Raw genomic sequence first — 16,186 nt, 5'->3', positions numbered from 1 at the left:
CCACCCCACCCCAGCACTGTCCTGACGGGCAGCAGCGGCCCTGGGCCGGCGCGCACAGGTCAGACAGTAGCAAGGACCAGCCAGGAACAGCCCAAAGCCCAGGTATGTAACCTGCAGAGCCCAATGCGAAATGAAAATGCAGGGCCTCGGTCTTCAAAATTATTTAGAATTTCGGGACGGCAACAGCAGAGCATGAAATCAAGCATCAGGTCGTGCACGAGTCAGGCATCCACGGAGCTGACCCGCCCGCAGGCCTCTGCCCAGAGGTCTCACCCCTCCCTGTGGGAGCCTGATGGCAAGACGCCCATGCCCAGGACAAGTGCACGACTCCGACAGCTGTCCAGGGAGGGCCAGAGGTCAGCGTTCACTCCGTGGGGACACTCAGCTCCAACACACACGGCATGAAAGAATGGCAATGATGTTTTAAAAAATTAGGTTTATAAATATTTTCTCCATTGTACAAAGTTTTCCCCACCCTGCCCACCCCCCATCACTGTTCACATTTCTCATGTTTTTAAAATCCCAACTATATTTATTTTTTAAATCATAAAATATAATTTTTTCTTTGTTCATATTTAAAACTATTTACAGGGGCAGAGAGAGGCCAGGGTGGCCCGGCCGAGGTCAGGACGAGTCCGTGCAGGGGGATGGAGGGGGCGGGAAGAGGTGGAAATAGCTCCTCTCTGTGGCGGGCGATGGTGGGCAGCTGTCCTCCGCCGACAGGTACTGGCTGTGGGGTGTGGGCGGAGGCGGGTAGGGGTCTGAGTCCGAGTTCAAATCCAGGTAGTACTTGCTGGCCTTCCAGCGGCTGGCGCTGTAGTCACTGTCACACACGTCTGTGCTGCAGGGCGTCGTAGGGGGCGCCATGCCACGGATGATGTAGGGTCTGGAGGGGATACAGCAAGGGAAAGGAGACCTGGGTTCAGATTGGCCCACATGCACGTCCACCTTTGGGCACTTGGGCTCCCTGGCTGTGTGGCCTCTCTGAGCCTCAATATTGCCACCTGCAGGCTGCCAAGCCCAGGCCCTGACAAGGACTGCAGCCCGAGGCCAAGGTCACCTTTACGGGGAACGAGGCCTCCAGAGCCTACCTGGCTGACCTTGGGCAACTTAACCTCTCTGAGCTTCAGTTTCTCATTGACACAATGGGGAAGATGAAACAGTATCCATTTCAAAGGAGCTTGTGAGGATTAAAATGAGATTCTGCCTGGAACGCGCTAGAAACAGCATCTGACACCAGAAAGTGGTCAACGACCGTTCCCCCTTCTACCATTACTGTAAATACTGGAGACCAGCTGGCCTCCCATCTTGATCCCAGAGATGCCTCCCGACCGTCCCCCGTGACATCACCCTTTGGCCCGAGTCCAAGGTGGGGATCGTGGTGTGTTTAAGAGCCACAGTGGGGCTCACAGTGGGCGGGGAAGGTGGGGCCAGCACCCGAGGGGCGCCTACACTGAGGAAGGTGCAGCAGCAGGATGTGCCTCTTGGAGCCCTGGGAGCAAGAAGGGACGCCCACAGACAGTGGGGAGGGCAGAGGTCTTGGAGGGGGACCAAAACCAGGGCAGAAGGAGCAAAGCATGCAGTAGACTGGAGGCTGAGGGGCCTGGCCTGGCTGGTGTGGAGGTGACAGCTCTGGGGACACACGGTGACACTGAGGCACTGGGGAGCCCACGCAGGTTCTTGAACAGGGCAGTGACCCAGTAAACGGCTGGGCCTCCCCGGAATCTGCACGGCTGCCCGGCTGCCCGGCTGCCCGGCTGCCCGGCCAGGCCCCGGAGTTCCCCAAACGGCCACCAGGTGGCAGGCGGTGCCGCGCTCGGAGGGTCTTCCGCTCCGGGAGCACCAAGGGCCTCCGCCACCCCCAAGCCCTGCTCTCTACACAGGGGGAGAGCCTGGCGGGGCCGACCCTCCACCTACCCCATCAGGTAGCTCGCCCGGGGGTGGGGGTGGGGGGCCCAGCGCACCTGGTGGGCGGGCCCTGTCGGCTGAGACCACCGGGTGAAGGTCAGCAGGTTCACCTCGCCCACCCTGGCTCCGACCCGCCCCTGGCCACAGGCCAGCAAACCCGGATCCCGTTTCTCCTCAACGCTCTCCAGCTGGCCGCTCCCCACCAAGGAGGGGGTCGTGCGACCCCTAAAGGGACAGCTGGGAGTGCGGGGTCGGAGCTGAGCAGGCCCGGGGCCCAAGCAGGCCCTCGCAGTGGGAAAGGGGGAAGGATCGCCCCATCAAGGGCCAGCCGAGGTACCAAGGGCTGGCGCCCCACCGGGGTCCTAGCGCTGGATTCAGGCACGGAGCGCAGAGCCCTCCGGGGGACGGGGCCGGCTGCGGTGGAGACCCCTGGGGGCGTCATTCAAGGCCACGTGTGGCCCGGCTTACAAAACACCCCCAGGGCTGCCAACCGTGGGCTCAGGATGGTTTCTGAACTCAGCACGCCCACCGGCGCCCCGACCCCTCCGCGCTTTCTCCCGCAGGAAATGGGGACCAGGCCCGGTACCGCGGGGCGCGGGGGCTCCGTACCTGTACGGCCTGGCGGTGGCGGGAATGCTGGAAGGGTAGAACACGTCCACGTTGTACAAGGAGGGGTCCGTGGCGGGGGACGGCGGCGGGTTCAGGATCTGAGGGGAGCCAAGCAAGGTCACACGGGCCCCGGAGCCGGCGGTCCCCACCGGCCACCGGCCACCCCCAACCAGCTGCCCTCCTCCCAGGGCCCCTCCTGGTCTGGGGAGGGGAAGGGGCAGCTGTGGCCCGAGGGTGGGCACGAGCAGGGGGACAGCCCGGCCCGCTGATCAGTGGTGACCCCAGGCCCGGGAGCTCGGCTGCGCACTCAGAACCCCGACACAAGCCCCCTCTGCAACGTGCCACCAGCAGGGAAGGGTCCCTGCAGGCCCGGGCATGTCCCCATGCCACTGAGTGCCTCCTGAGGTTCCTCAGGGGCTTTTCTGTCAACTCCCCTCTTTGGTCTTATACTCCCCCATCTCCTCCCACGTGGTGCAAAGTCTAATCTCTATAATTCATTCCTCACTCCTAACATTCAGGGGACCCACATCCCAGCCTGAACCCTGACAAGGCACACGCACCACCACACGGGAAGGAGGGGCCACAGCCCTGCTGCCCGCCCTCCCCACCCTCTCAGCAAATGAGGAAGGGGCGCCCCATTCTCAAGGGACTATATTGGCCCCGAACTGTGATAATAAGTACACAGCTCTTCCCCATGAATGCGCCCTCAAGAGCCAGGTGGCACATGACCGGCCCCACAAGAGGGGCAGAGGGACCTGGGGGCCAGACACCCGCGGGGTCTGCACCTTCCCCAGCAACCATCGCTGCCTGCGCCCCCCGCCCCTCCTCTGAGCTGTTCCTGCCAGGGGCACAGCCAGACCTGGGAGTCTGAGTGCCCTGAGGGACTGAATTCCCCCAGGTCCCTGGGGCGATGGAAAGGGCACGGCCTTCCCTCGCCAACACCCCCCCCCCTGCTTCGGCAGATGTGGGTTGGGACCTGTTTTATCACCTCCCAGCTGCTCCCTGGTGAGGGACTTCACCTCTTGAGGCCTCAGGACCCTCATTCCTAAAATGGGGCTAAGGAGACCCGCTTCCCAAGGCTGTCCTGACACTAGGTGAGTCACCTACAGGACGTGCCCAGACCCCTCCCCTACCCGTCAGGAACTGGCACGGACCCCTCTCCTTATTCTGTGGGGGAGGGCCCTCTTCAGCCCAGATAGCCAGCCTGCGGCTTCCTCGGGGTGTGACCCCAAAGCTAGGAAGGCACGCCTGGGGGAAGAGGGTGGTGTTCAGAGAGAGAGCAGAAACCAGGCAGGGAAGCCCAGCAGAAAGGGCCTCCCCCAGCGGCTCCCACACCCCAGGCCCTTGCGCTCCTATTTCCGCATCTGCCCATGAACCTGACTGGACCTGGCTTCTCTTCACTGCTGCCTCCAAGGAGAACTCTGGGATCCTGCCCAAGTCCCCTCCCCTGCTGCTGTCGGTGCTACTTCCCGCAGGGTGCTGGGGAGGTGAAGGTCAAGGAAGAAGTCTCCCCAATACTACAATGGGCATATTTCTAGCAAGTTCTGCTGGTGCAGCACCTCGGCGACTTCTCGGTCGCCTGGTGCGTGGGGGCTAGGGGCTCTTCCCCGCTCAGATCATCTGCTTTTCCTGCGTTCTAAAGAGTTCTCTTTACCTCTCACTGGCCAATTCCCTGCAATTCTAATCCCTGATAATAATTCTGTATATTTGAACTTTCTCTCTTCAAATCACCATGTGACTTCCGTCTCCTGACTGGACCTCGACTAATAAAGGCCGCTTTTTTTTTTTTTTTTTTCTTTTGGCTGCACTGCTTGGCATGTGGGATCTTAGTTCCCCATCCAGGGATTGAACCTGTGCCGCCTGCAGTGGGAGCTCCGATTCTTAACCACTGCACCACCAGGGAATTCCCTAAAGGCCGCCTGGTAGCCATCAGCACAGAAATAAAGTCGGATGCCTCCAGCCTCACTCAGTACACCTAATTACATTCCAGGAGAATCAAAGTTAAACTTGATTCCAGGAGAATCAAAATTAAATACAAACACAAGGGACTTCCCTGGTGGCGCAGTGGTTAAGAATCTGCCTGCCAATGCAGGGGACACAGGTTTGAGCCCTGGTCTGGGAAGATCCCACATGCCGCGGAGCAACTAAGCCCGTGAGCCACAACTACTGAGCCTGTGCTCTAGAACCCGCGAGCCACAACTACTGAGCCCACGTGCCACAGCGACTGAGCCCGCGTACCTAGAGCCCGTGCTCCGCAAAGAGAAGCCACCGCAATGAGAAGCCTGCGCACCGCGATGAAGAGCAGCCCCCGCCCACTGCAACTAGAGAAAGCCTGTGTGCAGCAGTGAAGACCCGACGCAGCCAAAAATTAGAAAAAAAAAAAAAAAATACAAACACGAAACCTTGAGAACATTGAGAAAGAGAGCATGGAAAGAAACATTTTTACAAGAAGGGAAAGCCTTTCTGGGTATGACCAAAAACCCCCCAAACTCCCATAAAAGATGAATAATTTCATTGTATAAATGGCAAAACGCAACATAAACCAAATCAAAAGACAGAAAGCTAGGAAAAATATTTTCAACCCTTATCCCAGGCGAACTTTCTTAATATATCTCTATATAAAGAGCCCTTACAAATAAATTTTAAAAATACCAACAACCCAATAGAAAAAGGACATAAACGCACCCATCTGAGAAAATAAAACTACAAAGGTTATTAAACATACAAAAAGATCTTTGACATCATACGTAATAAGAGAAATATAAATTTAAATTACACCACTATACCATTTTTACCCTAAACTGGACCTGACGAGAGTGTGTTTGAGAGGGACGGTCGTGCCGGTGTGGCCCTCTGCTAGCGGGAAGATGGACTGTCCCCTTGTGAGGGACCCTTGGCAAGAAAGGTCAAGATGACCGATGCTCAGCCTTAGCTGCAGGGCATCTTCCCGCTGGCCCCTACCCAGGAGGGGAAATGAGGAAACCGCAGGAGTTCCGGGCATCACTGTTAGGGTAACGAGATTCTGGGAATGACTGGACACCCACTGGTGTGGGCCCAGCCGCACCCCAAAAAAGGGCACTCTCCAGTCACCAAGAGGGGGACAGCTCTGCCCGAGAAGCAAAACAAACTTCAGGGTGCAGGAGAGGCAGGGTAGGGGAGTGGTCAGCTTGGACAGAATGGCCCCAGGGAGGAGGGGGGCGGGTAATCACCACTCAGTTCCTTGGCCTCATCTGCCAAATAGGAGGCTGACAGCGCCCCCTTCTGGAGTCGGGGTGACAACAGCACACGAAGAGTGTATTCCTCAGAAGTGCTGGGTAAAGGCCAGCTTTCACTGATCCTTGGTAGCAAAAAGCAAGGCTCAGAGAGGAGCTGTCATTACCTTCAGATGCTATCATGCAGGTTTTAAAAAGTACATATGAAACTGCTCTGTATGAGACTAAAATGGTGGATACATGTCATTACACGTTTGTCCAAACCCACAGAATACTACACCACCAAGAGCGAACTCAAGATGTAAACCATGGACTCTGGGTGATGGTGACGTGTAGATTCATGGACTGTAACGAGTACCCCACTCTGGTGGGGGATGTTGATAAAGGGGGAGGAAGGGGGATTTGGGAAACCTCCCTACCCTCCTCCCAGTTTTGCTGTGAACCTAGAATTGCTAGATAGATAGATAGATACATAGATACACAGATAGATAGATATAGATAGGTATAGATAGATAAAAGTTGTCTTAAAATAAAAGTGCATATATAAAACTGGTGAACTGTGAATAAAGTCAAAGTGTATCATATCAATGCCCTGATTATGCTACTGTACTATTGCTATAGACTGAATGTTTGTGTCCCCACAAATTCATATGTCGAAACCTAATTCCCAACATGATGGTATTAGGAGGTGGGGCTTTGGGGATGTGATTAAGTCACGAGGGTGGAGCCCTCATAAACGGAATCAGTGCCCTTAAAGAAGCGACCCCAGAGAGCCCCCTCACCCCTTCCACCATATACAGATAAGACGGCCACTACAGGGAGTTCCCTGGTGGCCTAGTGGTTAGGATTCCAGGCTTTCACTGCCATGGCCCCGGGTTCAATCCCTGGTCAGGGGACTGAGATGCTGCAAGCCTCGCAGTGAGAAAGAAAGAAAAGAAAGAAGGAAAGAAAGAAAAGGAAGTGGGGAAGACAACTACTATGAACCAGGGACCGGGCCCAAACCTGCCAGAACCTTGAGCTTGAGTTTCCCAGCCTCCAGAACTGTGAGAAATAAATGTGTGTAGTTTAAGCTGCCCAGTCTATGGTATTTTTGTTAGAGCAGCATGAATGGGCTGAGACAACCATAGTTATGTAAGATGTTACCACTGGGGAAAATTGGTGAAAGGGAGATAGGACCTCTCTGTATTATTTCTTACAACTGCATATACATCTACAATTATCTCCAAAAAAAAAAAAATTACTCTCTTTGTTGGGAAAATAAAGTTCATACTCTTGTATACTCGCTTACGTACAGACTTCCTCTGGGAGGACACACGATAAACTCACCACAGGATGTACCTCCGGGGGAGGGGTGAGCTCCTGAGCAGGGCTGGGCCCTCCTTTCACTGTGCCCTTTGAATTCTGTACCACGAACAGATATTACTGATTCAAACTAATGTAGTTAATTTTTACATAGCTGGCTCCGTGCAGGGTTTCTTTCTGGGATGATGAAATGTTCTACGTTTAACGATGGTGATGACTGCACAACTCTGTGAATATACTAGAAACCACCGACCTGTACACTGTAAGTGCATGGGTGGATCGGAGGGTATGTGAATTATATCTCAATAAAGCCGCTGAAAAAGATTGCTGGTGGTCAGTGTCATCTCTTGCTGTCAGATAAGATCTCCCCAGCTCCCAGCAGGGGCTGCGGATGGAGAAGCCAGTTTCCCGAGCAACCTGCTGCCTGCATGGGGGGGTCCAGGGGGCTGTCCTGGGGTAAGCTCAGTCTTACACGGGTTCCTGGTGCTTTCAGCTGGTTACATGGGACATCTGAAAGCCAGGTGTCAGTAGCAGCAGGAAGGATGAGAGGTACGGTGGGGAGGAGTGTGAAGCTCCAGGCTCCTTGTTCCCTCTGCCCCGAAACACAGTCGGGCCCTGGAGCTGCCGGATTTGGTTCTGATCCTGCCAAGCCGAGGTAATGACCCCCGCTGCCCCCCACTCCTTGGTCCTGCCAGGTCAGGTGTGATAAGGAGGGGCAACACCCCGGATACGGGGGACACCCAGAAGGGCAGGAAGGCCCAGCCCTGGTGGGTGGGGCTCCCTGGCGACCCCCCAGAGAAAGCTCAGGGGGCTGTCTTCACGTCAGAAGAGCATGCCGTCACAGGAAGTCAGGTTTTGGAGAATTATAGAGCACAGAACCGTATCAAGTCAGAACCTGATATGTAACACCAAGTTCACATCCGTGCATCACGCTTGCCCCAGTTACCCTGGGGCCACGCCTTGGAAATGGGGGTCTTTTCCAGCCTCGAGGAGAGGGTCCCCCTCGGGATCCTGGTGTGGGGCTGGGATACTGGGGGCTTTGGCCCTTCACCCTCTGTAGAGTCATTTCGTTCTAGGGTGTGGTTCGGCCTAGGGCCAGCCCGTCACCCCACTCAGGCTGCCGGAAGCTCCAGGGAGCATTTCAGCCACGACAGTCACCCCAGGAGTGCCTGTCCTTAGAAAACCATCCGGCTATTTTCTGGGAACCAGCAAGGCTGTGGGTGGGAAAATAGAGTGTTTCTGGCGGGGACGCTGAGGGGAAGCTTGCGTCCATCCAGACAGGCCCTGCCGATGGGGCGGGCCCGAGGAACCAGACGGCCACCCAGACAGGGAAACGCCCAACGGCAACCCCGGGAGGTGGGATTGTGGGTGAGACTCCCACTTTTTAGAATCTTATGTGGCTTCCAGGTTATCCACAAGGAACAGGAAGCACTCTTTTCTGAACAGAAAATGATGCTGAAGAGAAAAACTACAGGTCAGGACGGGGAGAAAGCTGAACGCACCCACCATTCTAAGTGGTGGAACAGCAAGTAATTCTCGAAATCCTGAGGTCACAGGACGGGCCTGCCCCTGGTGGGCGGGGGGCCCTGAGCTGGCCAGGCGTCCTCCTGCCCCTACTCACCGGCGGGTACAGCGTGGCCTTGGTGCTGGAGGAGCTGCTGGACGAGGCCCCGGTGACGTGGTTCCGGTCGTAAAGGGGCACCCCGGCTCGGCCCCCCATCAGGCTCACGGAGCTCATCATGGACTTGCTGCACGAAATGCCTGCGGGGAGGGGGTGGGGGAACGAGGCCAGTTAGGGGCAGGGGCGCCCCACGCGCACGGCGCACTCTCCCCAGCCCCGCTGCCCGGGAGACCCAGGTTCAGGTGCAGAAGCCCTATGAGAGATGTGTCCCCGCCCAGCCGTCCCCGGGGGACGACTCAGGACACACCCCACGAGAACATCTCAGGTCAAGTCCAAAGAGCATTCCTGAGTCCCCAGGGGACGACTCAGGACACACCCCACGAGAACACCTCAGGTCAAGTCCAAAGAGCATTCCTGATCCACTCGCCCCATATCCCGCCCTGTCTGCCTCCGCACCGCCGCCCAGGGTCCTCACCTGTGAAGGGACCGTGCTGGGAGCCGCCCGGGGCGATGAAATTGAGGGGCACGTGGGGGGTCCCACTGACGTACTCATGCGGGAAGGGCCCGTTGGCCCCGGCGTAGCGCTGACACACCACGCGCTGGCACACAAAGTAGACCCCGCCCATGATGAAGAGCGAGAGGATGATGCCGATAACCGGCCCGATGGCGCTGCTGTGGGCCGGGCCGTCGTCCGAGGGCAGCTTGGTGATTTCTGCCAGAGCACGGGCAGGAAGCGACAGCGGACGTTAACCCAAAGGGAGCGGGCCTCCTGCGGGGCAGGCGCTGTGTGCCCTGGCGGGCGGCTCCCGCCCCGGCCCAGCACCCGCCGATGGAGCCGCAGCACCTTCTCCCCCTCCTCGGCCTGACTCAGCTCTGCCACGGCCCCCGGCCCCTCAGCAGCGACTCCTCCGAAGCAGCCTCCTATTCATGCCCCTGACCCGGAGCTTCTCGGCTGGAAGCAGGCGCTGGGTCCTCCCACGTCCACGTCCCTAGTCCAGCTGAGCCCGAGCCCCAGGCGGCAGGAGGGGGCGGGGCGGGGAGACGGGACCACGCGGAGGGGCGGGGCTGACCCAAGCACCCAGGGCCGGGGGGGCCTCCATCTGAGCCCCTCACGCCTGCCTGCCACAGAGGCCGGGAATCCTGAAGGCCCTAGGCAGGGAAAGCGTGAGAAGTGGAATGTAAAGGGCCTGGCCTCGGGGGCCCAGTCAAACCCAAAGAGCCAGGAGCCAGCTCAGGGCTGCAAAGGTTCACCCAGGGCTCCAGGGCAGGGGCACTCCTGGGGCTCGCCCCACGATCAAAGCCACCTGCGGCATGGAGGGCATGTCTGGGCTCCAGACTCAACTCTGACAAAAGGACATTCACTTTCCCATCAGGGTGGCACGTGTCTGAGAGCAATCGACAACGTCCCCTCCGGCCAAAGCCCGAAGGAAAGGGAGGAAAGCCGCTGGTTCCGGCGACGAGGCCTGACTAGGGATAAACATCACCCCCAGCGGCTGGGGCCACGATCACATGGGAGCCTGAAGACAGACGCCGTCACACCGGACACCCGCCCAGCAGAGGCGCGGGGCTCGGACCCCTCGGGGCTCCCACTGCTACCCTCTGGCCCCCAGACCACGCTCCTGAGATGGTAGCTGAGGGGCCTGACCCGGGTTATGTGAAGGCACAAGAGCGCTCAGTGAGTCCCTTGGGGACGCCTCCTTCTTCCCCATTCACAAGACGCCTCTATCCTGCAGGCAGAGCTCTCAGCCCCGGTCCCTCTGCAGTGAACGAAGTGGCCATATCCCCAGACACACAGACACATTCCCACTTCCTGTCTGGGAATCCAGCTCCCTTCCTGTCTGAACCAGACAGCCTTTCAAGAGCCAACGCCTCCAGGAAGCCTTCTCTGACTGCCCTGGTTTCACATTCTCTAGCCCCTACATCCCTGGCCGTACAAGCTACATCACTCAAGGGGCATGCAGCGTGTGTGTGTGTGTGTGTTTGTGTGTGTGTGTGCGCGCGTGTGTGTGCGTGTACGTGTGTGCATGGGCACACACCACTCCTCCTCAGCCAGACAGCAGGCTGCCAGGGAATGGACTCACCCACTACTCTGTCAGGGTGATCTTGTTGACAGATGCTGCTGAGTGAGGGCTCTGGGCAGAAGCATGCCGCCTTACACTCAGGTCTGGCCTGGCACATCTATGCCTTCTCTGTGCCTCTGTCCCAGCTGAAATGCCCCTTGGCTCACAGTTTCCCCCTCCCCCTCCTCACAGCCGCCTCCACCTCCAGGAAGGCTTCCCTGACTCCCTACCGAGGCCAAATACTCCTGACCTCCCAGCCTCCTCAGTCCCTGCCACGTCCTCCCTCTAGACCCGACGGTCCTGGGACAGAACCCCAGCATAGGGCGACCCTCCAACCCCGCCCTCGGGGAAGCCAGCTCACCACACATGAGCTCGTCGGAGCCATCGACGCAGTCAGGAAAGGAATCGCACTGCTGCTTGATAAGGACGCACTGGCCGCTGGCGCACCGGAACTGGTTGGGCAGGCAGACGGCTGCAAGGAGGGGCCTTGCGTTCAGAGAGGCTGCAGGGCATGATGCAGCCAGGAGCACTAAGCAGATGACCTCCACCGGGGCTCCCTGCCCCGCCCCCCCAGACCCAACAACAGAGGTCTGGGCTCCAAATACAGAGCAGACAAACGGACCCTTTCTAGGACCAGGTCGGGGCGTGGTCACAGCAAAGCCAGTCTTCACCCACCCCTCGAGGACCCCAGTTCCGAGGCCCACGCAATGCTGGGGGCGGTCTGGCAGGGAAGAGACCTCAACGACCCAGGGAGGTATTCATTCATCAGGTTCCTACCATGGGTCAGGCCCGCAAAGCACCGGGACTACCACGGCCCCTGTGCCCAGGCCCTCCCAGGTTACCAGGAAGGGGACAGCCGCTGGCTCCACAAGGAACTGGGCTCCTAGAGTGGGAGGGGCAGGGGACAGGGGATGCGCCAGCAGAGCTCTGAGGGTCAGGAAGGGGGAGCACAGCGCAACCGGAAAGGCAGAGGCGGGCCACGCAAGGAGGACGAGGAAGGCTGGGTGCTGACTGCTGCCTCCCTGCTGACCTGGAAAGGGCTATGGCCCCATGAGGAAGGCATCACCCGCCCCCAGTACTTGCCGTCTAAGCTCCCCACCCGCCCTGCCCCAGGCGCCCACTCTGGAAACCAGAGACAAGGAACCCTGTCCTTGCAATAAGTGGGCAGGTCTGCTGGTAACCTAGCAGGAGAGGAGGCTTCTGAAACAGAGGGCAGAGCCCAGAGCCTCCACTAGGGCCTGCTGTCCTCCTGATGCTTCCTTTCTCCAGGAGAAACAGTCACAGCGGGAGGAGGGAGGGGACGGTCCCTAATCAGGGCTCCTGCCACCTGCTGAGATCTTGGACACAAGACTGTGCTGGGGCCAAGGATGTAAGGCAGGGCTCAGCAAACTTTTCTGTATAGAGCCAGATAGGTCTCTTTTGTAACTACTCAACTCTGCTGTTTCCGCGCAAGACCAGTCAGAGACAATACGTAAATGAATGAGCCTGACTGTGTCCCAGTAAAACTGCATTTACCAAAATAGGTGGTGATCTGGATTTGGCCCTCAGGCCGCAGCGTGCTCATCCCTGGTCTACAGTCTCCATCGAATTCAAAGGGGCTGTGAGCTGGAAAGACTTAACAACTGCGGCTTTCTAGAAACATCCGGGGAAATGACTCCCAGGCCTTCACCTTCCACAGAATGGCTGCTCACCATGAACGGGGACAGTGGACAGATAATATCTGAGTTATCCAAGAAGAGGACCGGTGGCTGTGGGGCGGCAGCTAGAACGACCCATTAACAGCTCAGTGGCAGTCATGGGGCCGTGGTGCTGACGGTGTGTGGCGGGAACCAACGGAGCAGGTCATTTTATGTAAGAAAACCTCAGAGGGAGCACAGAAATTTGTTTCACTGTCACGGTCTAAAAGGAAGATACTGCCAGCCAGCGTGGACCCAGGTTGACTAAGCAAATCTCTTTGTAACTCCTGGTTCAAGGGGATACTAGAAACCACCCAGATGTAGGTGTTATCCCACAGACGGCTTGGTGGAGGACAGCACTGCCTTTTGGGATGGGGCTTAACCAGGGTGTAAACCATGCAAACCCAGCTGACTACTGGACTTAACTTGGGTCTCTGTAAAATTCCTGACTGAAGGAGGGAAGGCAAGATAGACCCTCAGTCTGCCTTCAAGCCAAAGTGCTTGGCGAGGCAGAGCGCAACAGCTCTCAGTGGGCCTGCAACTAACCTTCTCCCCTCCCAAGCTGAGGGGCCACGGCAGTTTCGCTCCAGGCCAAGGCTTTATGCGTGACCTGATGGAGCCCAAGCTCCAGGAGGGCGGAGAGCGCGAGCCTAGGGAAGGGGCGGGGCCTCACCGTCGCAGTCCGCCTCGTCCGAGCGGTCCTGGCAGTCAGCCTCGCCGTCACAGCGCAGCCGCAGGTCTACGCACTGGCCCCGCGCACACGGGAACTGGGCGGCCGAGCACACCGGGCAGCCCTCCTCGTCGCTCTGGTCATCACACTCCGGGAAGCCGTCGCAGCGCCAGGCCCCAGGAATGCAGTCGATCTCCCCAGTGGCGCACGCAAACTGGTCCGGGGAGCACGTAGGAGGCTCTGGGGAGGAGAGAAAGACCATCACAGGCCGCCCAGCAGGGCAAAAACTGGGCGAAACACCTCTGGGTTTCAAAGCGGGGAACACGCCCAATTCACAAGTGCTGTACCCAGTCTCCACTGCCCTGCGTCTTGTCTGCGTCCCACCTCCAGCCCCCAGTGTGTGATGAAGCTGTCCGTGTGCACGGCCTGGCTACAGGGGAGTGTCCACCGCACCCCCGCCGGAAATAGGAGGGTCAGAAAGTGGGTGGTCAGCACCCACACCTGTTACACATTTGGGGCAGCGGAGCCAGAACTCTGTGGGTGGCCAGCGAGCCCACAGGTATGGCGGGGGCGGGGGGCACCGGTGGAAGACCCGGGCACCTTGTTGAAGAGTGGGCTGAGGAAAGGCAGGTGGTGAGGATTCCACAGTGGGGAGCAGAGTGGATGAGGATGGGGTTCGAAGGCTCCCTGGTGGAGGGAGTCGTGGAAGGGTGGTGAGCTGGGAGGGTGAAGGACAGGAGATCTGGGGTCACCTCGTACCAGGTGGCCATGGCAAGTCACTTCCCCCTAGGGGTCAACTTCCCCAGTGCAGGCTAAGAATGGGCCAGACGCGCAATAGCACTCAGTGGCTACGCGCAGTGGCACTGTCCTGGAGGCCGAGACGCAGGTGGGCACGGATGCCAGGGCACTGGCAGAGAGACACAGGAGGAGCCCCTTGGTCCCAGGCTGCCCCCATTTCCCAGGGGGCCCGTCATCGTCTCTCCACTCCTCGGTCTGGAAAATCACAGGAAACTGAGCCCCAGAAACTGGTCCAAACTTCGTTTTAACGTTTAGCAACAGTCCTCAATACCCTTGAAATCTGATTAAGGAAAAAGGTGTCGGGAGTTCCCTGGCGGTCCAGTGGTTAGCAGTCGGCACTGTCACTGCCGTGCCCTGGGTTCAATCCCTGGTCAGGGAACTAAGGGACACAAGCCACGCAGCACGGTCAAAAAAACAACAAAGCTTTCAGTTTCACAAAAGTACTGATTTCAAGATGTACTAAGCCTTTCAACATTGGGAACCCACATGCCTCCCCCATAACTGCGGGGTCCACACTGGGCTGAATAGGGATGTGAGATGGGGAAGGAGATGTGAGCAAGAATGAACACAAGGCCGCTGTTCCCACTGGGCTCGGCCACAGAGGACAGCCGGGGACAGAGGAGCCAACGACGGATGTGTGCTCACTGAGCCACCAACAGAGAACACAGGGATGCTGGCCACGGAAAGGTGCGTGTGGACAGTGGCCGAGGCCCCGCTCCTGGACTCCAGCCCCCCACAGCCCAGCAGGAAGAAGAGGGTCCACGTGGGGCAGGCTCCAGCGGCCAGAGAGTGAGGACGGGACAGGATGGGGGTTGCACAGACCTGGGGTTGAACCCAGGCTCCCCCAGCAGCTGTGCGACCCGAGGACCCCCCAACCTCCCAGAGCCTCCGTCCCCTCGTCCCTAAAACAGAAGCAGCCACCCTCCATCACAGGCTCCTCGCGGGAGTAACGAGGACAGCGGAGAAAGCACACGCACGGGCATGTGTGAGCGAGTGTGTGCACGCGTGCGGTGCCTGGTTAGGTAATGTGCGCGTGCGCAGCATTGGCAGTGGCGCTGCTCTGCCGGTGCACGAGGCACGAGGGTCCATGGCACCTCCTGGGAACCTCAGTCAGCCCTTATCCTCCTGTGAGCCCCCAGAGCAGAGGCCAGGGACACAGTAAATACAGGCCTCTTAGGCCGTGAGGAAGGACCTGGCATCCTCAAGTCTGAGGGCCGAAGCCTGGGGGCGGGTGACAGAGGGATGCGTCCTCCCCTGGGGAGGCCCAGCGCTGGGGTCCCAGGGAGAGCTGAGCACTCTGTGCAGCTCTCTCCCCGGCCCCGTCTCCTCCAGGGCAGCCTGGACGTCTGTGGGACCTGCACAACCACTTGGGCCCTGGGGCCGGAACTCAGAAACAAGCCACCAGGAAGCTCAGGAGGGTCAAGGTGGCCCCCACCACGGGACAGTCATGAAACATCCCCTCTGTTCTTGGCCAAGCTCTCTGGGGTTCACAGTGTGAGGTGGGGCAGGAGAAAGCTCCAGAAGGACAGGCCCATGGTCCTGCTTCCCGAGATGTGCTGAGCATATGCCGTGTGTGGGACACAGCGTGGAGGTCGTGGGGGTGAGGATGAGAAGAAAAGGGACAAGAAAAGGGAAGTAAAGACCGGCCCCCAGGAGCTCAGAGGAGGAGGGAAGAAGAGAGGAACACAGAAACAGCACATCCAAGGTCACCTGGGGGACCTGCAGGAAGAGGAGAGGAAGTCCTGGGGATTGGGTTTCATCATGGTGACAATGACAATTATTCCTTTTTATTACTACTGCCATTCTCACAACTAATAGCAGCTGGCATTCCTGTGTGCCATGTGTCAGGGACCATGTAAAGTACTCTGTTACTTAATAACAACCCCATCAAGTAAGTGCTCTCAATTTCTCTATTTCACAGAGAAGGAAGTGGAGGCTCAGAGAGGTGAGTGACCAGCCCAGGGTCACTCAGCTGGGAAGTGGCAAAGCTGGGATTTGAACCCAGGTCTGTCTGACACTGCAGCTTACATTCTTGGCCACTCCCTGTGCAACCTTAGGGAAGAAGACGATCAAGGGTAGAAGGCGGAGAAAAGACAGTACTAAAAAATTAGACAAACCCACTATTGGAGACTTCAACACCTCCATCAGTAACTGACAGCACAAACAGTCAGGAAGGATACAGACAACCTGAACAGCACTATCCATCAGCTGGATCTAACCAACATTTACTGAACACTCCACCCAGCAACATCAGATGACACATCTTCTCAGGCTCACATGGAATATTCACCAAGGTAGACCACACGCTGGGGCATAAAACATACCTGAAT

General features: G+C 58.1%; 1 protein-coding gene across 8 annotated transcripts in view; it reads right to left on the bottom strand.

Annotated features, from left to right (window-relative positions):
- Positions 1-419: 419 nt before the first annotated feature.
- The window catches only part of LRP5 (LDL receptor related protein 5), a 109,050-nt gene continuing 93,283 nt past the window's right edge, over positions 420-16,186 (bottom strand). The window contains exons 18-23 of one of the 8 annotated variants that reach the window (XM_027090822.1): positions 13,062-13,298; positions 11,074-11,184; positions 9,128-9,364; positions 8,653-8,792; positions 2,518-2,615; positions 420-886 (exon numbers count right to left, since the gene is read on the bottom strand). In XM_027090822.1, coding sequence (XP_026946623.1) covers positions 625-886; positions 2,518-2,615; positions 8,653-8,792; positions 9,128-9,364; positions 11,074-11,184; positions 13,062-13,298 — 1,085 coding nt within the window. In that variant the 3' untranslated portion in view covers positions 420-624. Of the gene's footprint in view, positions 887-2,517; positions 2,616-8,652; positions 8,793-9,127; positions 9,802-11,073; positions 11,215-13,061; positions 13,299-14,629; positions 16,181-16,186 lie in introns of those variants that run through there. The other 7 variants (XM_027090821.1, XM_027090824.1, XM_027090825.1 and 4 more) reach the window with 7 other exon arrangements.

Source organism: Aethalodelphis obliquidens, unplaced genomic scaffold (assembly GCF_003676395.1).
Source record: "Aethalodelphis obliquidens isolate GAN/ISIS:26980383/991018 unplaced genomic scaffold, ASM367639v1 scaffold69, whole genome shotgun sequence".
Taxonomy (NCBI): domain Eukaryota; kingdom Metazoa; phylum Chordata; class Mammalia; order Artiodactyla; family Delphinidae; genus Aethalodelphis; species Aethalodelphis obliquidens.
Note: the sequence above shows the minus strand (reverse complement) of the source record. Positions and strands in the feature narration are given on the sequence as shown.